Here is a 23,380-nt window from a genome sequence, read left to right as displayed (position 1 = left end):
CTGAAATTAGAAGTGCTTTCAGTTGCAGCAGCGTAGGCCTGACAGGCACCCAGCCCAACACCCTGCACTGAGGCACCCAGTACTAGCAATTGGCTTCTCAAGCTGCTTCCTTCCTGCTTTCCTCAAAGGTGGTTTTTAAAAACTGTCTTTTTACTGCACTTTCTGTTCTCTACCTCTCCCTCTACAACTTTTGGAAAGGGCAGTGTTCACAACTGGAATTTTGAAGGTTTTTTTAAAATCCAAGGATTATTCCTGCAATTGCCATATCAAACATTTTATGATGCTGTGTAAAGCACTAACTTGGTGCTGTCTTTTCTTGTGTTCATTTTCCATATGAATAAGGATATTACAGATAAGGTAGTTCTGTTTTGCCTTCACTTTACCATGAATACCAATGAGAGAAGTAGAGTGCAAAACTCCCTTCACTAACTGTAAACCTAAATATAGCATTGTGGCCTTGCACATAGCATGAGAGAAAATAGCATTACAAGTCTAAGATTTCTCTCTTTAAATACAGAATCTGGAATGTGATCAGAAATTTCAGCTGTTTCCAGCATGTCTCAGGAGGAATTAGAATGGCAGTAGATTTTATGACACCAAAGTTCAGCCTCTTGGGTTTTTTTCCCAGGCAAAGCTGTATTAGAACACTGGCTCTGAAGCTCTCCCTTCAGTTAAACAGGTGCTTTCTGTATGCCAGTAATCCTAGACAGTTCTTTTAATCTAGACTTGTCAGATGATACTTCCAGAATCTGCCCTCTTTGCTCCTAACATTTTTCCATAGATGTGAGTGAGCAGATGTTAGACACTTTGTATTTTTATCTGCTCTGGTTTGTCAAATGAGCACTCACAGTCAGAACTTGTGGGTTTTCAGTAATACTGGTACAGAAGGGCAGCATAACTTGTACAGAGTATCTTCCAACACCCGTTGCCAAGTCTCAGCACTCATTTTTTGAATGTAGGTCCATGCAGGTCACATGGATAGAACACAACATCTACCTTGGTTCAATCTGTGTAAATAAAAGATGTATCAGAGGAAGATTTCAAGGAAGTTAACAGACTTAACACTACAAGTGTGTTGAACAGTAGGTCTAGGATAGGTCATGTGCATTATGCTGCTTCAGAGCCTGGAGCAGCCAAAAGGCAGGAGGACACTCCTTTTGAAGGTGGGACTTAATTGCTGCTGGTGTTTTTTTCTTTAATACGCGGCAGAGAAGCTTTTGAAGTTACTATACCATTTCAAAAGACCTGAAATACTTTTGTGAGGTTTTTGCCTTGGTAATTTGAACACTTCAAAAGCAGAGGAGAAAAGTGACTAAGCAGGTATCCGGTAAAAACCGTTGCTAGCCCTGTAATGTCAGACTTACATGTTTTTGGTATTATTTTAAAACACCACAGCTAAGCAAAACCACAACACATGGGTTTTTTGTTTAGGATTTTCATGTTGTAAGAGAAGAGCTCTATGTTCTTGGTTTGGATCAGTTACTGTAATATTTTCCTTTCATCTACTGCCCATGTTAGTTAGCTGATAACAGAAGCTAACTTCTGTCCTGACAGAAGACTCAGGACCAAGGTAGCTGGTGCTTCCACTGATTCTCATCAACAGCATGAGAATATCCCCATGAATCTTTAGTCTCGTCCTTGATGCCTTTGCTCAACCCACAGGAATCTACAAAGTCATTCTTGCCAAGCAAGAGTCATGCAGCTGGCTGTTCCCTAGAACTTGCACAGGAAAAATGAGGAAGTGGGTGATTCAGTTGAGTTTTATCAAGTCCCTCTTATTCCTGTTTTTAGAAAATGGGCGGATTTCGGCAGCTGGAGTAAGTTCAAACAACTTCAACACCTTGAGAAAGCAGATTACTCTGAGATTTGTGAGCAATTACTGGACCACAGCTCTAAACACAGGCTAGTAGATATTATCAAAATCCTGACAGCTGAATCTGACTACAGCAACATCTGGAAAGGAATAGATTAGCACTGCCCTTTCTTTCTAATCATGGAATGCCCTTGCTCCATCCCTTGAATGAAATATTAAGGCTGTGTATTTCTTTTTCTAAAACAGGTGATTTCCTTCAGCCTTGTAACAGCAATTTTCTTCACAAATGTGGCTTGTTCTTAGAAATTAATGACAAGAAGATGTGGCAAGCTTCCATGACTGATGGTAGTGTCACTTGGGCTGTCAGCGATGGGAATGTCTAATACAGAGCTGCCCTTTCTTGTGGTGTTACAGTAAACTATATAGTTTTCATAAGCTGGAACATCAAAAGAAAGCAAGCAATGTGCAGGCAGCCATTAAATATTTTTGTCTGCTTAATGGAATACTGCTACCTCCCTGCTGAAGGAGAAGTGAAACTGATACCACGTGGTTAAGCAGAAATACAAATAAAATGCAGAAATACATGTTTTAACAGCTTGTGAAAGTCTCAGACTTAAACAGGTTATAGGTGTACCAAGTCACCACTTTCAACAGTTCAGGAAATGTATGTAGTATTTTTAAGCAGAATCATCCAACAAACTCAGCTCTGTAACAGGGAGTGAGGTGAAGAAGTAGCATGTATCTTACTGCTGGTCACAGTTCCCATTTTGGAAAAAGCCTCACATGGGATTTCACTCTTCCTCTTTCCTGGGGCAGAACATATTACTCTTAATTATGAACAGCAGTTTCTCCATTGTGCTCTCTGTTTTCCATCTCTTCAACTACACCAGTTTCCAAGGAAATGCAAGCAAGTACAGGTTCTATTTCACTTTGTTCCCTCACCTCAGGATGTCTTCCTGGTGTAAAGTAGTCAGGTGCTGTCCTGCTACACACTACTAAGATTCCCTGTGGCCATATGAAGTAGCCCATTATAGGCAGGAGGCAGTAAAGCAGAGGCTTTTAAGGGCTTATAAAATAGGAATTCAGCCATTACACACATGACACAGCTTATTCCTGTAGGAAAGTTTGACTCAAGCTCAGTAACAAAGATAGGAAGTTTGATAGGCAGTTTATTTTTTCTTTCTTCAAAAGTGCAGCAGTGAACAGGGTCCTCTGGAAGGGCACTTTCTAAACAGATGTTCAAAACAGCAGAAATATACTCACAACATGCTACAGCAAAGTATGCTCACATACAGAGAGACATACAAAGATAATTCATTTTAATTGAATCACAATAATGACAGCTGTTTCATTATGTTCATATACTGTAATCAGCTTGATGAATAAGTCTCAAATTTAACTTGATTGCAAAGGTATTATACCTGCTTTGGGTGTGTGTTGCCATGTACATGTTCCTGCTACAGCTTCATTCCCCAGAATGAAGAAGCCCAGTTTTCTGGGCCCACGCTGGGTAAGCAGGTTCTGGCTGTATTCGCTTATGCTGAAGTGATGATAATGAATGTTGGTTTGATTTATGGCAGCATAAGGAAGTTATTAACTGTATTTCTCCCTGTATAGTATCTACTTTACCAGATCAGATCATTAAAAAAAATAACCACAGCTCTGCTTTTGATAATAATGATTTTTTGAAAAAGTAAAAAACATGATCACATTTTATTTAATCTCAACTCTGTACCAGTAAGGCCCTTTATTTAAAACTCTGTATGTTTAACATGAATGCCTTCCATGACCAGGTATAGATGCAGCCATGGTCAAATAACACATGAAAGGGAATATCCAGAAAGACCATTTAGTTTCCAAATAACTTAGTTGGGAATTAGATCTGGATAAGAGTCAAAGATCCTTCATAGTGGTTTTTTTAATTATCAAGGATAAGAATTAACACTGTTCATTTGTGGCTGTAAAAATACTCAGAATTAACTGCTTTATGGCAACAGACACAAGTGATAAACTGTTCTAAAAGCAATGGAAGGCAGGCAGCTCTTGGTTCCTGTTCTTCCTTTAACTACATGCTTAACAATTTTCAAGACTTTATCAGAAGTGGGAGTGAATCAAATATTCTCCTAACCCACTACATAAGGACTGATTAATTTAATTCTGAATTTCAGTTTACCAGAACATTTACTACCTAGGCCAGAATTCAGGTATAGTGTGGTTCTCTGACAGTGAGTGTGTTAAACTACTAAGCCTTGCAATTAAATGCTTTACAGGTATGTGCAGACAGCAAGAGTATTAATTTGGGTAAAACATCTGGTCACTCATACTGAATAATCTGCATCAATTCTGTCAGCTTCCATATTACTAATTAGGCAAAAAATAATTCAAAAGAACATGTCCTTGTTAGGGCTTAAAATCACTTTAAGAAAAGACTGTATTAGAGTTACATTTCTGTACTCATAAAAAAGTTTTTTTTCTAATAAGGAGCAACAAAATGCACATTACTTGCACTGAAACTTAAGCAGAAACTTGATGTAGGACCCAGATTTGATAGGACTGATGAGGGTTTAATGTGCAGCAGCCCATGTATTTCACACTGGCCTCCACAGAGCTACCAAAATGAAGTTTAAACAAAGAACAGGTCTGAATTGCTAGAATTCTCCAAGCAAAACACTACCTACATGAGCTCAGTAAGAAAACCCTTGGGAGCATGAAAACAGCTTTGGTTTGGTTTCTAGAGACAAAACAGTGGATAAAGGAAACTGATGGCCAATACTAAAGCTTGCGAAACAAAACGCAGGATAAAGCTACAGTTGTAGTTGAGAGAAAAAAAAGTCCTGAGTTTTTGAAAGCATGTAAGGAGTGACTATCCAAAACCCTCTGCATTTATACAGATGCCTCAGCTGAAACATTACCTTTCAAGCTTTTTTTTCTTCCAAATATTTGGTCACTTCTGAGAGATTTGAAACAAAAGTTCTGTAAAAATCAAACCTGTAGACCACCACAGAAGTTGGCAATTCTAAGCTACACTAAGTACTTCTGTGCCTCAGAACTAAAAGCCAAGAAAATTCAACTTATTTTATTGTAGCATTGCTTGTATCCAGTTGGTGGATCTGCACACTGGGGTATGCATCTTCACAGTTTTGAGTCATACTTTGTTGCCTACTTAATGATTATTTAAAATAATCATGCTCTCTACAGGGGAAAGAGGTGTGAAATAACTGAACACTAAGTAGTTTTACTACAGTTTGTTTGATAAGGGAATGATTATCATGCCTGAAAGCAGAGTTGATTTGCCCACAAGCAACACAACTTGTCTTACAGAAGATCCATAATTCAGTGTTTCCAGATGGTGTTTTGCCAGTGAATCTATACAGAAGTTACATGGTAATGCAAGTTTATGTGTTTTTCCAAGATTTCGGAAGAAAATTGGGTGCACATGATGGCTGCATTTCAGATAAGCCTAATCAGAAGGCTGAAAAGACATCACCCTTTTGGAGGGAAACCAAGTGACTTCTGCCATGCAGACCTTTGGTGTGAAGGCCACTTTTTGAAGGTTCCAAGTAGTTAGGTCTCAATCAAAAAGCAACACTCTATGAAGCATTTAAACTGCCTAAAATAGCTCTTAGCCTAATGTCTAGTGAGCAATGATTCTATGATTTATTTTTACCTAGTTGCTTTCAAAATAATTTACCTTCAAGAATCTAATCAACATAAGAAGTTAGACAATTCAAGACATTTGGAGGTTAGAAACAGATCACCTCTACTGTGGTACCCTGGTTGTTGGATTTTGTTTATTTTAGTATTACTTCTGTTTGTGTATTAAAACAGACTGAAGAGTTAACTCAAAGCACAGGCACACTTACTTGAATTCTTGTTAGTATCAACAGTCTCTTAACTCACTAGGAAGTCAGTCTAAAACCCTAAAAGGTTTTTCAGTAGTACACAGTAACCCAGCCTAGCATTTAAAACCAGGAGACTGAAATTACATTCTTATTTGCAAGCTACCAAAGCTGTCCTACAAAATTCATTGGTCTCATCTCGAAGTGGTCTCATTGAAAGAGACTATTTAGTAGATGGATTTTAATTCTGTACAAGACACTTGCTACTCAGATCCTACACTTTTGACTAATGCCCTCCTACTCTCTTTTGGGCTAGGTTGCTATTGTCCTTAACAGCCTGGAGCTCAATACAGGAAACCTATAATTAAGCACAGATTTTAACAAGGTCTATGACACTGAATATGGGTGAGCATTACTGTGCAATAGCACCAGCCTATCTAACCTGCCTCAAATACACATTTACTTATTTTTTAGAACAAAATAAACTGTTCAGATTCATAGACATAGGTTCACCTCTGTGCCTGTGATATGAAAAGGTAATTGAAAGACAAAGGTGGTAATCAACGATCTGAGCAAGACAGATTAGCTGTATCTAACAATTTACAGTTAGAGTTCAGCTGTAAAATATATATATTGCACAAGGCAACCAGCTAAAGACAAGGGGTTTCCTTCCAAACAGGGTTTGAAAAGCCCATTAGAAGTCTTCCAGCTGTAATCAGCGAAAGTTAACAGAGACAGACCTGCTGCAGTCACTGGAGGAACTGGTTTGTGGGAGCCCATTGCAAGAGGCCCTTCAGGGTTTTACAAGAACTGTGCAGAAAACCTCCGAGCCCGCAGGCCGTGATTGCTGAACATGAGCCGTGGGTCAAACCTGTACCTGCAGAGAGGAACAGAGTCGGTGTCAGCTGCTGGGCTTGCAGGGACCAGCACTTCCACAGGCCTTGGTGCTGGAAGAGCTCTGCTGCAAGGCTGTGGGAGCAGCAGCACTATTACAACAGATAAACTGTAACAACATGCAACCAAAAGCCGAGTCTCCAAGGAAATAAATCCTAGCTACAATGTACGGGCAGCATAGGGGCATGTATGGCATCAAGCATTCAGGAGCTACATTCTAACAGAAAGCTTTGCTGTCCCAAATGACAAACTTATGCAGCACTTTAAGGACACTATAAGGACATTTTAAAGACTGCTTTAAAAAGCTTTGGTGCAAATGATCAGTGACTGAGTTTTGAGGCACAAATGCTATTTACTTCCAACAGGTAATACAGATAGGTCAGGTCCTGCAGGAAACATTCCTGCATACAGCATCTCCAGGAACAATCAGAGCTAGTACTTGGAAAATATCTCCCTACAGAAACAAGCAGAACTTTTCCTGGTTTGCAGACAAACCTGAGGTCAGTCTCTTGACTATTCAAAATAGCTGAAGTGTACAGTTGTGCTAAGTCAACAATGTCTGACAACATTAAAGTACTAGTATCAAATCATCAAAGTTATACATGGTAAGTTAAAATACAGATTAACCATTAAAAAATAGCAGCATCAAAAAAAATCTCTATTAAAAAGCCAGTATGTACATCACAAAAAACCCCTATAAAGGCTGAATTTAAAAACTACATAGTTATATTTCAAAGTGTTACAGCAATGAAGTGTTACAGTGCTTACCCTGGATCAAAGACACCTGGTGTGCGGCAGGTTGCTCCTGAGCAGGACTGCAGCATCATTAGTCGATAGTTCATCTTCTCTAGAATTTCTTGATCAATTGTTTTAGCAATGTTATTGATCTGGTGTGGATCTGCAGTCAAGTTATACACTTCCACAAACACCTGTAGAAGAAAGTTCCTGCACTGTATTAAGTCCTGAATGCTAATTAACAGTCATATTATTTGGGAAGAATGCTTTATGGCAGCACAGTCTCAGATGTTAGTCTGAACTCTGCTGCAGCAGCCCCACACATAAACTGTGTTCAGCCATGCAGCTGCCTAGTCAAAGACAGGACAGTGTGCAAGCAAAGTTTTGCTGTAGCACAGTTTTGTTGGAAGTACTCACCTGCCACAGCAGATTCTGAAGTACTCACCTGCCACAGCAGATTCTTTTCCAACATTTTCTTATGACTGTAAGACTACAGTAAGAGGCCTTGCCTAAGCTGGCAGTCTTTTCACTAATGGATGTCAAAACAACTTTATTTCATGACCACCACATCAACATTCTATACTCATTAGCTACTTAGAGCTATCATACCCAGACAAGTGTCTTAACTTCTTCATGTACAAAACAGCTGAATACAAGAATGCTACAGCCTCAAACAGAAAAAGCTTATTCTGTGTGCATGTACTTTGAGTTTTGTCTGGAGGATTTTAGGGCAGACTTGTTTTTTGGTACATTAAATCTCTAGACACTTCTGTGGGACAAATACTGGTCAACAGTATCTCAAGAATTTAGCTGTGGCTTTGTCTGTGCTAGAGTAGGAGGCCTGACTGCAGATGATACTGATAAAAACTGGCTGAGTTGTGTCTAACTCTGACAAAGACATATCGGACAGACTTTGGCCTTTTTCTTACAAGGTTCACAGCAAGGTTATAGAAGCCACATTGTTGCACCTTTCCCATACTGTTGGTGTTATTCCACCTAGCTCAGGTATGCAGAGTGACCCAAAAATGCCACAGCCATACACTCTTAGTAGAAAAATCCCAAAGTGACATGAAGAGTATTACTGAGTCAACTTTGGAGACTACTTTTACAAAGAAATCCACGAGACTTGTTTAACTTGATCATCATTTGTCAGAAAGGGGAAAACTGAAGTCCAGGGTCTGCTAATTGATATTTTGGTTTCCTGTACAGTTTTGACATTAACTGCAAAAACATCTTGTGGGATTTCCTCCCCTGGCTTAAGCTGCTCATTGTAGACTAGCATACAACATGTTGTGTGGTACATGTTACTGGGCATACCTGCTGCTCATGCAGTGCCTGCACAGCTGCTGCCAGCACAGTTTGTTAGATCTGTGACTCAGCTGCCTCAAGCCCCACACGCCTGTTGGAGCAGCTTGTGCAAACACGCACAACTCAAGATCAGCCCCGTGACACACCACCTTTTGTACATACAGCATGTGCTCCCACAGAGAAACCTGAGCAGCCTCTGCAGGGGGGACGTTGTGTCACTTATACCCAAACTACTCGAGATAAGGTCAGAGATCTTTCCCACAGTTGTAACTTCACCACTGTTTTTGCCAGACAAGGAAATAATATGTAAGAAATTATTAACCTGGAATTTCAGGTCTTTCCAAGTAAAAGAGTTGAACACTGTACCTCTGCTGTGTTTATGGTATCAGAAAATATTTGTTGCTTAAAAGAGACTGCTACGAAGATATCATAGTTTAGGCCTCACTCCCCTCCCACACCCCTTTTTTCCCCTTCTTCCCAAAACCCTGCAGTTCAACTACAGTTTTGGTCAAACATTCACAATAGGAGATAAGTGCTTGAGTGTTTATCCTGCAAGCAATGGCAGTCAGCCTTGAGAGCTGATAAGAGTGCAGACAGACGCAGGCTGTGCACAGCTGACATCTGCTCGTCAGACAGACTTACCTCCCGGTCATCAAACTCACAGTACTGCAGGTCCCAGGCAGCTGACAGGGTCCTCACACAGGCATACGTGTTGTTATAGGAATCCTCACACACACAGTCTGGGAAGCAGTGCTGTGAGGCAAGCAGCAAACAAAAACTTCAGGGCAGAAGATGAACTTTTCCTAGAGTCTGTACCAACTCATGCTAACTGCAGCTAACAGATGAACACCCAGATCTTAATTTAACACATGCAAATTTCCAATGGGGATTTTAAGCAAAAACTCAGTGTTGTTATTAAACTCACCATGACTAAGTGCATTTTGTCAGGGAAACAAATGTACGTACACAGAAGAGAACAGCACAACACACTACTGAAGACAGCACCAATGAGATGCTTTACTTTAGTAAAGCAAAGCAAACTGCTTCAATTTAGAGTAACTAGTGACTTAAATAATAATCACAAACAAGAATTGTGCAATTGTGCAAGTTACTGAAAGTTTAGAAAGAACATTATGTCATTGTCGCACACTTGACTTAAGCCCACACCTTCATGCATCAGTCTCCAGCCCTGAGGCTCCATAGATTCCCACTGAAAAGGTTTTTGTGATCTCTCTGGTCATATGAACGTGCCAGTTCCACATGGCTGGACATCTCCTTCCAATTGTGAAATGCTGCATGGGAGCTACAGAGCTGGCTCCTACTTACCAACACACTGGGAGCTTCCATGCAGAACCAGGTTAGCCCACACAAACAGGTTTAATTCAGCAGCTAGTCCCTAATATTAACAGATCTTGTCTTACTTACTGTGACTCCAGGTCCCAGGCCAGGACAGGTAGGATCACTGCCATTGTATCCTTCTCCTTGGTACTCCACCAAGAAGTCTGATCTCCACGTGACATTTTTGTCTCCTCTCTACAAGAGGTTAGCACAACTTAGTATCTACTGTAATGTGAAATAGAAAAAATTCTCCATGCTTGGAATAACACTAACACTGCCCACTGCTTACACTAGGCAGTATCACCCTTAAATAATTAGCTTTAGGTTAGAAGGTCTTGTGTAACTGAAAGACAGGGATTAAACCAAAAATATTAGTACACCTTCCTGTGAGGGTTTAAAATACTGTCTTCAATTTGTAAAGATCATGCAGTAATACCAAGGAGGAGCCACATGACCAAATACTGCTATCCTACAGACAAGATCCCTGCCACAAGGCTGTTTCCCTTTGATTTGTATCACATTACCACAACAGATGGAAAAAAGATACCCTTGGCAAAAAACCAACCAAGCAAAAAAAGAAACAGCTTTAAGAAACAACTAGGTTTTAAGCTAGTCTATTTGTAGCTGCATTTTAAAAGACAGAGGAAGATGAAAGTTTACAGTTAATATACAGCAAGGCATATGCAGCAAAACAATGAGTTTCAAATTTGATTCCACCAGAGTTTAGAACAGGTGCCTTTTACCTGCTTCTGTCTAAAGAACAGCTTAAGGTTTGGATACAAGGTTTAAAGAGCAAAGCACCATTTGAAGTCTGGATGATCTTTCCAAGCTTACTTTCCAAGTAAGCTGCCTTCAATTTATAGACTAAATTTAATTAAAACTAAACAGATCACCTGCAAGCAGCTTTATTTAAATAGGCTTCTGCTCACCTATTAGAAAGGTCAAGTTTACTTTATAAAACCACATGCACTCTTCTAGAGTTTGGCAGGAAACACCAGTTCTACTGAAAATGGAGTCAAACCAAAGATTTAATGAGAACAGTCTGTTTTTCTCCTATTCCTATGCTGAGAAAAGCTAAGGAAAAGGGGAAGGAGAATGCAAGATGGAAACAAAACACAGGCTTCAAAACAGGAATTATTACAAATGTGAGAATTATCCAAAGGATGACACAACTTTCTATTAGAATATGACCACAAAGTTGTAGCACTTATGAAAACATATCTGCATTGAAACATACCTACTTTTTTTACTCAGCTATGAGCATCCCACTTGAAAACAACATCAAAGGAAGAATCTGGGTTATGAGACAACCTAATCTATCAAAGGAAGTAACAGTAGCTTTGAAGAATTACCCCTGCAAGAACTACAGGTTACTACCCCTGTCCCTACTTACCAACAGTGGCAACAGTGACATCCCATCCATCTGGGTCTTATTCAAGTCATATCCCGCAATATCCAGAATAGTGGGACCCAAATCGATATTTGCAACAAGCATCTGCAGGATGAGAAGAACTTAACTTCAGAAGTTCAGAACCTATCTTAAACACTACCTAATTTCATTTTTATGGGTTAATGAACCCTGTAACATTGAAAAGCAGTGGCAGGGAATTTGGAAAGTGAGTTCAAAATTAATTTGCTTTTGTGGCCTTCAATGGCTTTATTTGATTCAAGCAGGAACAGACAGCTGTTTTGTGAGGAGGCCTTTGCACTTTCTTCCACTCTGTGTACTTCATGTTATGGATACATATGTATGCAGGGCAAAAAATCAGCAGCTAAAGTGGTAACTGTGAAACAACATTAAAAATAAATCTCTACTGGGATTTTGCTTTTTTCTTACCTTGTTTGTCTGATTTGGTTTTATCCCTGGTCCTCGAACAAGCAATGGAACTTTGATATCAAACTCATAGAGCTGCCGTTTGTCTATTGGCAAGGAAAACTGGCCTAAACAAGACAAGATGGAAAAGTTAAATGGCTTCTTGTTTACATTATCAGCCTTGTGTTACCATAGTGTGGTTTGGGTTGGAAGAGACCTTACAAAGATCATCTAGTTCCATCCCCTCTGTTATGGGCACATTATTACCACCAGCCCATTTTTAAAGAAGAGAGGTTGTTAACCTAACTATATTAACAAATTGGAGGACAGCAGAGATAACTTCAAAGTATAAGCCATATCTTACAAAGCTTAACAGCTTAGATACTGCACTTTTAGTTGTACAACATGATACAGACAAGTCTTTGACATTTTTACTGGATAACCCTCTTATACCAACTCTTCCTACAGAACACAGAGACCCTTCCTTTATTTCTGTCCTAATTTTATGCATACCAGGATACACTGGTAAAAATTAATGCTGAAATCCACAACCAAAAAAGCCCCGGAAAATAACAAAATCCCAAGCACCCCACACTGCAACCTCAGATTGTTTCGCAATTTGAATCAGTACTTCTGACATCTATAGCTTTCCACAGCTGCTGTTCCCATTTTCTGGAGTGGTCATGAGGGTGAAGGGTTATGCAATTCCTCTACAAATAAGCAGTAAGCAGTGAAAATCTTACCAGTGTGGTAGCCATTGTCTGATGTGTAAATGATGTATGTGTTGTCTAACTCTCCATTCACTTCCAATTTCTTCACGAGTTTCTCTACCAGGTCATCTACTGACAGCAGAGTTTGCCACCTATACAGAAACAAAGTACTTCACATTTGAGTGTGAATAATTTGGAATAACCCTGACTGCAAGTAGGACACTTATATCCTGCTTCCAGTCAGCAGCATATGCACTGTAAGTGAATTATTTTGTTTACAAATTCTGAAAACAAACATCATAGACTACTACACTATTTTAAAGGCTGCAATTAAAGATAGAAATACAATGTTTGTCCTCAGTTCTTGTTGATTTCTGTAGTGTCTGTGAAAGACATCAAAATGCTGATTACTCCTTATCTGGACACAGTGAAGACCAACCTTGAAGCAACATAGTGACAAAGTCAGTTATCTTCTGCAAGGTCAATTGTTATTAGTTCTTTATATTTTAGTTGAATATTTATTTATTTAATATAGTTTAATATTAAAATGAAAACCAACCACGAATTTACTTGTCTTTATGGGATCCTTTCTGCTTGAAAACTGTACCAGCTGTTTTGTATTACTCATGTAATGTTAGGGTCCATTATTTCAGTGTATCTAAAGCCTTCAACTTCTACAAGTTCTTTTCTTTGTCATGGGATTTGCTGCTAAGAAAAGTGATTGCTTCCACCACTCTCTACAGACTAGTATCAGGCTGAATCAAGTACAGCTATTCAAATCTTGGATTCTGCTGTTTCTCAGCTTAAAATGCTGATGCATAATTTTCACCTTCATGCTTTGTAAAGCCAAAGTCTGAAAAATCTTGGATTTCCATCTCCAAAGTCACAAGATAATGCCTGGTAACAGCTCAAAACGAAGATCAACACTTTAGGTAATGTTTGCTTCAAAACATTTAAAGAAAGCATCTGTGGTGCAAACAAATACCCTTGCTCTTTATTAAAAAAGGGAACAAGTCATGTCTGCACATTATTCACCACATCCCCTTCATAAAATGAATCTAGCACCTCACCTGGCCAGTCAGGCATTCCCACATACAGACTGAGAGACAAGATTAATAAATCAGATTAGCTGACAGATCAACCATGCAAGAAACTGGAATTAAGTGAAGTAGAAGGTAAGGCCATTTTTAAATAAAACCCTGTGGTGGACTGAAAGAAAAGCAATAGAGAGATCAGGTGCAATTGGTCTTTTTTGTGACAAATAGTGGCAGCATTTGTGAACACGGTATTTCTGAAGCCAAAGTTTATTTGCAAAATGTAAACAAAGTCATGAGGTCTTCTGAGACAAGTGCCAGAGAACTATTGGGGTAATCTGATATTAACTGTTATTAGAGGTAATCTGATATCAATTGTCAGACTTACTACAACTTTTTTTAAAAATCCACACCTTATAAATTCTGATTAGAAACCTTAAGCAACAGGTAAGAAAAATTCTTACCGCTTTCTGTAAGCATCATCAAGAAACTGTATTGAAGAGTTGCTCATTGGAGTCTTTGCTTGTCGAATTAACCAGTGCTTGTTCTTAAAAAAACCAAATAAAACAACAAAGATTAGAGTATGGGAGAAGTATCAGGTTTTAAGCCTTTCTTAGGGCAATTACAAAAACAATTCCTCTGAAAAAGTCAGGCAATGCTATCAAACTGACCTGACTTTGGTTTTCCCTGTTGGTTCATGTAAAAACTAAGTTTCAAGATTAAGATACAGTACAGCTCCATTATGCTTAGCCCTTGATGTGAAGAAAACAAATGTGGATCTTTTCAAAGCAGTTCAGGGAAGAAAACTGTGGAAGGATCTAGGGAAGGCTCTCTCAGAGGTAAAAGTGTGATCATGTAAGACAGATCTGAGGAAAACAATATGAAGCATTGAGCATCACTGTAAGATTGGACTTGGTTGTTAGAAGTGAGGTACTTTTGGGACTAAAATTGGTGAGCATCTCAACAGGTAACAAGCTGGGCAAAAGCTCCTGCACCCAAAGCAATTAGAATTACCTAAGTTATAAACAGGTGAGTTCAAATATCTAACAGTGCCACTATCAGATCCTTGGCAGTCTAAGAAATCAGGGCTGGTAACTACTGAATGGAACAGAACATTATTATTTTATTTAGATTTTGAATCCAAAACAAGAGCATTTCTTTAGCTGCAGCATCATGGATTCTTCTAGATGCATTCCAAACTTTTAGAAACTGCTCCTTTCTTTCCTCACATACACCCCCAAAGTAATGGAGATGAAGTAATTCATATAAAAAGTGATACTTCCACACTGAAGGACCAGTCTGAGCTGGGTCACCTGCTGTACAAATACAGGTGAAGGTCTGTTGTGAACAACCTGAAAGTTAGTATTAGTGGGGATCAGAACAAAGAGAACAGTCATGTCAGGGCAGCTTTACATTTTTCATTTAGTAGGTCAGAGATGACCCACTCATCACCCTCAGCTTAAGGCTGTATTTAGGTGGTCACTCCTCTGTGTAGAGCCTCTTGTTATGCAATTTCCCTCCTGTCACAAGCAAATGACTGAAGGGCTCAGGCTTTAGGGACTCACAACAAAGTGACTCACATAAGTTCCCTGTTTTCTGCTCTTGACTACTGAAGGAAAGATTTTTGGCATGGAGACTTAATACTGTATCCAGTTTACTTTATTCTGCTGCATTCAGCTGTTTCTTTTATAGGAGTTGTAAAACAATTCCCTGGAGAGACACAGCTGAGCTCAGCTGAGAGAGGAAAAGGTAAGGAAATACAGCACAAATCCTACCTTCAGCTAAGCAGAAGTCCTTCAGAGAACAAAGGAGCTGGCAACATCACCAGTGCACCAGCTTCCTTCACAGGGGCTATGCTTAGGAGAGGAGCTTCACAAAGCACAACCACACAGGTAACTCAGGCAGGATAAGCAACCTAGTGCAGCAGAATCCTCCTCTTTGAGTATTTTATTCTTCTTACCTTTCTCTGAAGCTTCAAAATCTTCACACAACACTCCACACCTTTGTGGATTTCAATAAACTCCACACTCACTCAGAGTTCTCAAATCTGCTTCCCTGTCATGTCTCTTTCAGCACTTATATACAAAGCAATCCACCAATCCTGCTGCCTCCCTAAGCTCCATTCTTGGAGAAATTTTAGGAGACTGAGACAATATACAGTGTGTTGCAAGAATCAGAACACAACTGTACTTTGCTGCAGGAAAAGCAAGGCCTGCAAGAGAGATACCCAACACATCTTAAACAACTTCTCTTTTAGAACAGCTTAGATAAAACTCATCTGGTCTATTAATAATTCTGCTTGGGAATCCAAGCTGCTGATCATTTCTTACCATTTCTAGCTGAGGATCCAAAGCAGAAGTTAAACTCAGACTCTGACCAGTGACATACAAGAGATTAATTCCTATTTTCCATGCTGAGACTCTGCCTAAATGGTTCCTCTTAGTAGCTCTTGCCCACATCCAGTACAAGGAAGTGGGGCAACATTTCTTTAGGAGTCAAGACTAATCCAACACTGTCAAGCAAGCATTACAACATCAGAGAGGGTCTGAGCCTATTTCCATATTAACTGCTACTGTAGGAATCATGCTTGCCCTAGAAAACTGTACAGCTCTAGAAAACACTGAAGTTGCAAGAAGATTTAGGCTTCAAGGCCACAACACTGCCAGCTGCAGAAACACACATGAGCTGTGTCTAGGAAGGAAGGTAATGCTAGTCTGTTCCTCCAGTAAAACTGCTGCATCCACAGATACCAACTGCCAAACATTAAGTCCAGCACTTTGTTCTGTGTTATACCAGACACAGGCAGAGCTTTTACATCACAAAAGGGAACTCCACAGTGCCTATTTTGCTAGCTGCTGACTTCACTGGTCAAGTTATTTCTAAATCACTATTTTAAAAGCACTTTATTACAGTAATGGAGTCTTAAGACAAAATCTGGAATCCCTTTATGGAAGAAAAAAACCTCAATCTGATTCCCACTCTCTAGTTTGAAACTTAAAAAGATTGGGCTAAAATATTTGTTACTGCCTGCAGCCCTTTTCTGTCCTTTCATTCATGTTTTTCTATCATACTGATGAGTGATTTTGCAAGCTAGAGTCCTCAGCTAAAAACAAGTCTCATTCTGTACTACAGGAGTCACAGTGACCTGAGGTATGACTGGGCTCCTGACAGGCATTTAGGCAACATTAGCTCAGTCTTAAGATAAGAAGCAAATCTTGAAGCTAAACAAATAAACACTGAACAGGAATGTGTTCTATATTTTAAATTACTTGAATCAAAAACACAAAACTTCTGTAAGTTTTCACCAAATTAACTGCTTGAGAAGTTCACACACTGGCAGAGTAAGCTGCAGATTAGTCTGAACTAGACCACATCTGGCCATATCTGCCAGCAGTAGAAGGTACTGCCCTGTCACAAGGATGTCTGAATTTGTAACACTAGGTTATTTTAGCAAACAAGTTTTCAAAGCTCACTAACCCTGGGCCCTATGGTTCATGATTCCAGAGTCCTGATTAACCTGACATGCTTCCACCTTGGGGAAGCTTTGCCATGAGCTCAAGGAATGGACTACCCCCATCCACAAGCAGATGTGTGAAGGAAGAAAGGGCTCTTGCCATTTTTCACCCAAGCCTTTGAGTAGCACATGACCTATGCCTGCCCCTGAATATACCAAGAGCAATCCTAATCAATTTTTAAGAGCTTCAAAAGAGTCTAGAAACGGGACACAGAATTCACTTTTTGTCTTTATCAATCATAATTCCATTGTACTACCATATCACTTTTGCCACTATGTTGTTTTTTTACAAGACATTAGCGTGCAAATATCTCAAAGTCACAACAAACTTATCTGACCCTGACACACACCGATTTAACATGACTGAACAACCAGTAAGTAGTCATAGTACTTGCCTATTCTAATCTAACATGCAAGCCTATTCTAATCTAACATGCCTTCTGCTCTCACAAACTACAATAACCCACACAGGTTCTTGCTAGTTAGCTTACCTTGCCATGAATATTAAAATTGCTGTTTCTTGGTGCACTGACATTCTGAAAGCTCTTTGTATACTGTGGAGCAGGTGTCCAAGGGGAGTGCGGTGCTGGGGTTGCAATCATCATAAAGAAGGGCTCAAAATTAGATTTGTACTCCAAGAAGTCCAACGACATGTTGGCCTGTGAACAGTGTTGTTTGAGAAGAAAAGTCATGCCTCAAAGGAAAAGAGCAACTATTTGACAAATCCAAACTAGACATTCATAACTTATTTAGAGCTCGGTAATACTGCAAACATTTAAACTACTTCAAAAACTTACTGCTTGCTCACTTACAACTGTCTAGAACAACAGTTCATAAAAAAATAACCCCAAGTGGCTCATGTTAAACAAATCATTTTTCTCACATCTTCAAAAGACTTTCTACTTCAGACCCTTGCATGAATTAGACCTGGAAAGCTCATCAGAAGTTTGGGCCTATTCCAAGTACAACAAAATCCACCTATACTCTGGTTTAATCAAGTAAAATCACAGCTTTCTTCAACACAGTCCAAATCTGAGACTTTAGGATGCCATCTCCCATCTGAGAGATCCCAGTTTAAGAGCTTCAGCTTTCTTGAGAAATAGCAATAGTTCTGAAAAAATTCAGCCCCACTGTTTATAGCCTGTGCTCATTCTACAGCAAGCTGCAAGATTACAAGGGTTAAAAACAGGAGGTCTGGTGAAGAACAGTGCCAAAATGCACTCACACCACTGCACTTTCATTTTTGTTTCAGCCTATACACAATTTCAAGGAGCAAGTTCCATTTTCACTTCCCCAGGTCAGCCTTTAAAAATACAGCTTTAAAGGTATTACTTGTAGATGAGTTATTCAGTATTCAAATCTTGCAACATTTTTTTTCTGCCTGATTAGTACACCCCACTTTGGATATCCTTTTCTTTCTCTAGGAAAAAAACAATACACCAGGAATTCCCCTCTTCCTTCCTTCTAAATTTAGCATCTAAGCAACAAGGGCTCAACTTCAGTTATACGTCAGCAGAGTCAAGAAAGGATAAGAACCATTCAGAAACTCATAGCGTGGCAAACTTTGATTTCATTAGGAGCTTAAACTGCAACATGTGAGAAGTGCAGTAAAAAGATTCAGGTGTTTGGATGCTTAATACCAGACTCAAATACCCAGGTGCCCTTATACAAGAAAGCTTGAGCATCACATCACGCAACACAGGAACTTTGCATAAGCAATTTATTCCTATGCACTGCCCAGCAAATGAATTGAACATTGTTTTTGGAATGCTGGTTACATGTTTGGTAACTACAGGAAGAAAGTAACACACTGAAAATTGTGATACACTGCTGTATCAATAGGTAACATACCACAAATAAGCAGTTTATGCAACAATGACCTGTTGGACAAAATGCTTACGAGCTGCTGAAGGATCAAAAAAACCCAGTACAATGCCTGTAATAGGATAGTCTCACTTCTGGCTTATCAATTCCAATCTAGCTTTAGACAATGTAAATCTAAATTTAATCAGACAGCTGTTCAGAACCCTAAGAAACATCAATCAGTGCTGTTGCTGGTAAGCAGCTGTCTATATCTGAGCCCCCAGTGGAATTAAAGTCCTCAGGATGCCAATGAAACACTACAAGACTGGAGGAGGAGACATTTCTAGAGAAGAGCTTTAGTGAGTTTTACTATGCACAGTAATAGCACATCAAATTATGACTCCTGCTTGGCAGACGGGGGACAATCCCCCCTCCCCCCAGCCCCTTGCTAAACAGGGCCTTAAGAGAGCTAAAGTAACTCTTCCATCCTTCCTTAAAGGATCTGACATCTTTGTTACCTGTCTTTATTTTATGCAGACAAAGAGGCTAAAACCTCCCCTGATCAGCCACACATTGCCCTCATATACTAAGAAGGACTGATTAAGCTTTAATATTTACAAGTTATCAGACTGATGGAGTTGGAGACTACAAGATACTAACACATCATAATACCTAAGAAACAAAACAAGGTGTGAAGTTTATTTTTACATGCTTCCTACTGAAATCCTGGCCCAGTTAATCTGTTACAGAAGTTGCATATTATAATGAAACATATCCTTGCATAAAGTAATTTAAATCTCTGCCTACCTGTTTCTCCTGCAGCACAGCAGTCAGTATTAACTCCTCAGTGACGCTACTGGCCAGCAAATGGCTGGAACCCCTTTCCTCTGCACAGCTCAAACATAAGCCTGTCATTTTCAAATACACTTGGTCTTGCTTTGCTGATAAATGCCACGCACCCTCACAACAGTACAACTGTCCATTTGTAAATTAATACAGCCTAATAAATTATCTCAGGCTTTCCCAAGTCCCCAGCATGAGGCATTATCTGGTCATAAGCAGTTTCTGTACCACACAGTACAAAATTTCTTACCAGTACATCTGTCAGATAATCTACACTGTAGTTCTCGCCATGCCTTCGTGCTTTGCCATTTACTGAGAGAGTATAGTTGTAGTACTTTGAATTTTTCTCCTGTGAAAAAGTGACAGAGATACTTATTCAAAGCAACATGTATGTTGATTACTTGAAATAACCCAAATTGATTGCCCCCAAGCATTTGTCAAATAGATTATGAGCATCTGCCATAAGGATACTGCAAAAATTCTCAGAAGTGGTCTCCATCAACAAAACTGGTTTTAGGGCTATCTCACACTGCTCTGGCTTTACAAATGGCTTTCTTTTCTCCAGGCACTCAATAGGAGTACCCCTTGTAAAAGCCACAGATCAAATGTACAATTAAGGAAAAAGGGAAAGAAAATTTTCATTAAATCATTAGATGTTCTTTTCCTGCTCTTTCATGACTAGCAAAGATAGAACATGAGTTGGATTATAAAGCAACCAAAATGAAGTTGTTAAAAAAAAAAAGAAAAAGTCACATACCAAAGCATACCAAAAACTCCATCCAGGAGGGACATGACCTACTCCCCCTGCATCTTCTGCTCCATACTGAAAAAAGAGAGAACATGACTCACAGTTTCAATTATGATGAATCAAAGCTAGACATTATGTTTCATATTCATGTGCTTTATTCAACACCATGTCAAGCCAAATTCAATTTCAGAATCTGGAAAACCACATATATACGCATCTAAAAACACATGGAGGGCCTATTAAAAAAACCAGGGTTCAATAACTAGACAGTAACTGAAAACTTAGCAATCATCAGTAAAATTTAAATCTTACTCCCTGCTCCCTTCTGCATGTGAGAACATGCAGAGATCCTGGAGAACATAGTGTACTTATCAAATAATGAGCAGTGATCCAAACATCCATGTGACAAGACACTTGCAGGCTTTGTGATAACAGTTCACAAGATACTAAAGAGGATTCCACACAGACCAACAGCCTCCTTCATCCTCCCCCAAGAGGGGTAGGAACTTCAAGTAATGTCACTTCAGTGCCAAATAATCTACAACAACTAGCCTTTAAGATAGCAAAATAGGGAAAGTGGCTGCTGAGTCAGTGCCAAACTCAAAACAGAGGGTGCCTTAGAGCAACACAAGGGGTTTTCTCAGGGCAGCCCTCTCCAATCTACATGGCTCCCCTAACTGCAGGCATGAGAGACTCTGCTGAGTCAAGGGATGCTCAGAGGAAGCCAGCTGAGTTTCCCTTCCCCTTGCTGCCTCAGGAACATCAGCAGACACAAATCCGTGTGTGCTGTGAAGATTCATGTTCCATTGCTTTATTATGAAGATTCATGTTCCATTGCTTTATTATACCACCGTTTTCCAGCATGAGATGCAAAGCAAACATGCTGTTAAAAACCCTGTAGCTCATACAGCTCCTAATCCAAATCCATCACACAAGAGGAACACACAGCCTTACAGCTTTCAGTGCTGAATTTTACATCTTACTATGAACTCCTAGAAACTATATCCTAGTTAAAAAGACAAAAAACCTAAAGCACACACATACAAGTGAACGTTTGCCTCAGTGAGCACTTGACTCTTACAACAAACCGCAAAAAAAACCAACCCAAATACCTCATTTAAGTACTTTCCAGCAAAGAATGTTTGATAACCACACATAGCTTTGAGCAGTGCTGGGAAGGTGTATGGTTCTTGAATCTTCTGCCACAACTTGCTGCTACAGTTCCCTTCCAGAGTGTTATTGACGACATGATGGTTATGTGGATATTTTCCTGTTAAAATGCTAGCTCGACTGGGACAGCAAAGTGCACTGGGGACATACTGGAAAAACAGAATGAGGAGATTTATGACTTGGATAGTAAAACAATTTTATGCCAAAATTTACAGTTTTTAAATATCAGCTAACAGGTTGATTAATACATTAAACAGTCAAACCTACTTCTTCCTGGACACCCAGAATTATATCTTCAGTATTTTCACTAGTAAAAAACTGCACATGAAACCAATTTCAGGCCTCTGTAGCACATGCCCTTCAACTTCTCACCACTAGACTGGACATGGTGTTCTTTTAGGCAAGAACCCACTAAAATACTGATCGTTGACTCACTCCGTTATTTTAGCCATGGAGGTACACTAGAATATGAAAAGAGTGAAGTGACTTTTCATTGTGCACGAAGCTGATGAAAGCTTTGAGCAGTGTCTTTTAATATTCAGACCACGCAGTTTTACTTTACAGATTAAGGAAGTGAGCACAAGTGCTTTCAGAAAGTGAAACTACAGATTTTGAACATCCCCTTAAGTTATATTCCTTTGAGACCTAAAAGTAGGTAGCAATTGAGTTTTAAAAACCTCACATCCATATCTACAGGTTTCATAAAGCTGATAGCATTTTTTGAGATCTCAGATGACCTATGATACAAAATACATAAACGCACACACCTCAGAAGTTCAGAGCGTTCATGCAAACACTTACTGCATTTACGAAGGTTATTCCCATCTGGGCAATAAGAGCGTTAGTCTTCTTTAGGGGGGTCTGAAAGGAAAGACCAAGAAGGTATCAGCTAAAAATGCAAGGATGCCAGGTGAAGCCAAGGACTTGAAGCAGGCTGCCTAGATAAAGGCCCAACACTACAGGTTTTGGGAACAACCCCGTCAAGACACTAAGAGTGCCCTTTCCTTCTCGCTAGGGCCTGGCGCGGCCACAGCGATTGCACAAGCGGGCCCAAGTGTGGGGTGTTTACGGGAATACCTATCTGCAGCGGCTGTTCCAGGGAGGCCCCGGCCCCCCGAGCCCCGCGGCCCCGCAGAGCGGCTCGTCCCACCCGTGCCAGCCCCACCGCGACGCTCCTTCCGCGGGGCTGCTCGGCCCGAGGCCGCAGCGAGCCCCTGCCCGGCTCCGGGCTGGGCCCAGCGCGACCCCGAACGACCCTCGCCCACACCGCGCCCGCCGAGCTCGGTCTCGCCGTCCGACAGCCAGGTACGCGACCCGGGCGACCGGCGAGCCCCCCTCGCCACACAGCCGCCAGCCCCGCGCCCCCCGCCGCAGGGTTACCATGCCGCCCAGGCAGACGTCCTGGTCATCGGTGAGGATAAGCACCACGTTGGGCCTCCGCGCCTGCCGGACTGCCCGCGCCGGGCCGAGCAGCAGCAGCGCGGCCAGCGGCAGCGCCCGGAGCAGCGCGGCGGGGGACATGGCGGGGCCGGGCGGGTCGGGGCCGCCACAGGCGCGGAGCGGCCGCGGAGCCGGAGCAGCAGCAGCGCGCGGGCCCGCCCCGCCCCCGGCATATGACCCGGGAGCTCGGGGGGCGGGGTCACGTGGCCCGGGCGGCAGCCGCAGCCCCGCCCCAAGCCCCGCCCCCGTGCCGAGGCGCTTCCCGAGCGTGAGCATCGCGCTGCGCCGCCGAGGGCTGGGGAAACACCCGCGGGAGGCGTGGCGGCAGGATACGGGCAGCCCTTCTGGGCAGGGGAATGGTCATCTCAGCCAAGCCAT

General features: G+C 40.8%; 1 protein-coding gene across 1 annotated transcript; it reads right to left on the bottom strand.

Annotated features, from left to right (window-relative positions):
- Positions 1 to 2,964: 2,964 nt before the first annotated feature.
- On the bottom strand, positions 2,965 to 23,293 carry GNS (glucosamine (N-acetyl)-6-sulfatase). The gene is made up of 14 exons (XM_074539792.1): positions 22,943 to 23,293; positions 22,364 to 22,423; positions 21,505 to 21,711; positions 20,402 to 20,467; positions 19,895 to 19,993; positions 17,490 to 17,657; positions 13,949 to 14,031; positions 12,484 to 12,602; positions 11,765 to 11,868; positions 11,321 to 11,422; positions 10,015 to 10,122; positions 9,232 to 9,342; positions 7,315 to 7,475; positions 2,965 to 6,529 (listed from the first exon to the last, which is right to left on the bottom strand). Exons 1-14 carry the CDS (start codon positions 23,276 to 23,278, stop codon positions 6,454 to 6,456), a joined length of 1,800 nt encoding a protein of 599 aa, XP_074395893.1. The 5' UTR covers positions 23,279 to 23,293; the 3' UTR covers positions 2,965 to 6,453.
- Positions 23,294 to 23,380: the final 87 nt, after the last annotated feature.

This window comes from Zonotrichia albicollis, chromosome 4, assembly GCF_047830755.1.
Source record: "Zonotrichia albicollis isolate bZonAlb1 chromosome 4, bZonAlb1.hap1, whole genome shotgun sequence".
Taxonomy (NCBI): Eukaryota; Metazoa; Chordata; class Aves; order Passeriformes; family Passerellidae; genus Zonotrichia; species Zonotrichia albicollis.
This window is presented reverse-complemented; position numbering and strand designations above follow the sequence as displayed.

Bases quoted from the DNA above. Each gene is read 5' to 3' on its own strand.
- GNS (XM_074539792.1), bottom strand. From the start codon at position 23,278: ATGCTCACGCTCGGGAAGCGCCTCGGCACGGGGGCGGGGCTTGGGGCG. The intron at 20,468-21,504 runs GTATTTGGGTTG...CTCTTTTTTCAG, and splicing joins CTGGAAAGTACTTAAATGAG to TATGGAGCAGAAGATGCAGG. The intron at 7,476-9,231 runs GTAAGTCTGTCT...TTTCTTCTACAG, and splicing joins GTGAGTTTGATGACCGGGAG to GTGTTTGTGGAAGTGTATAA.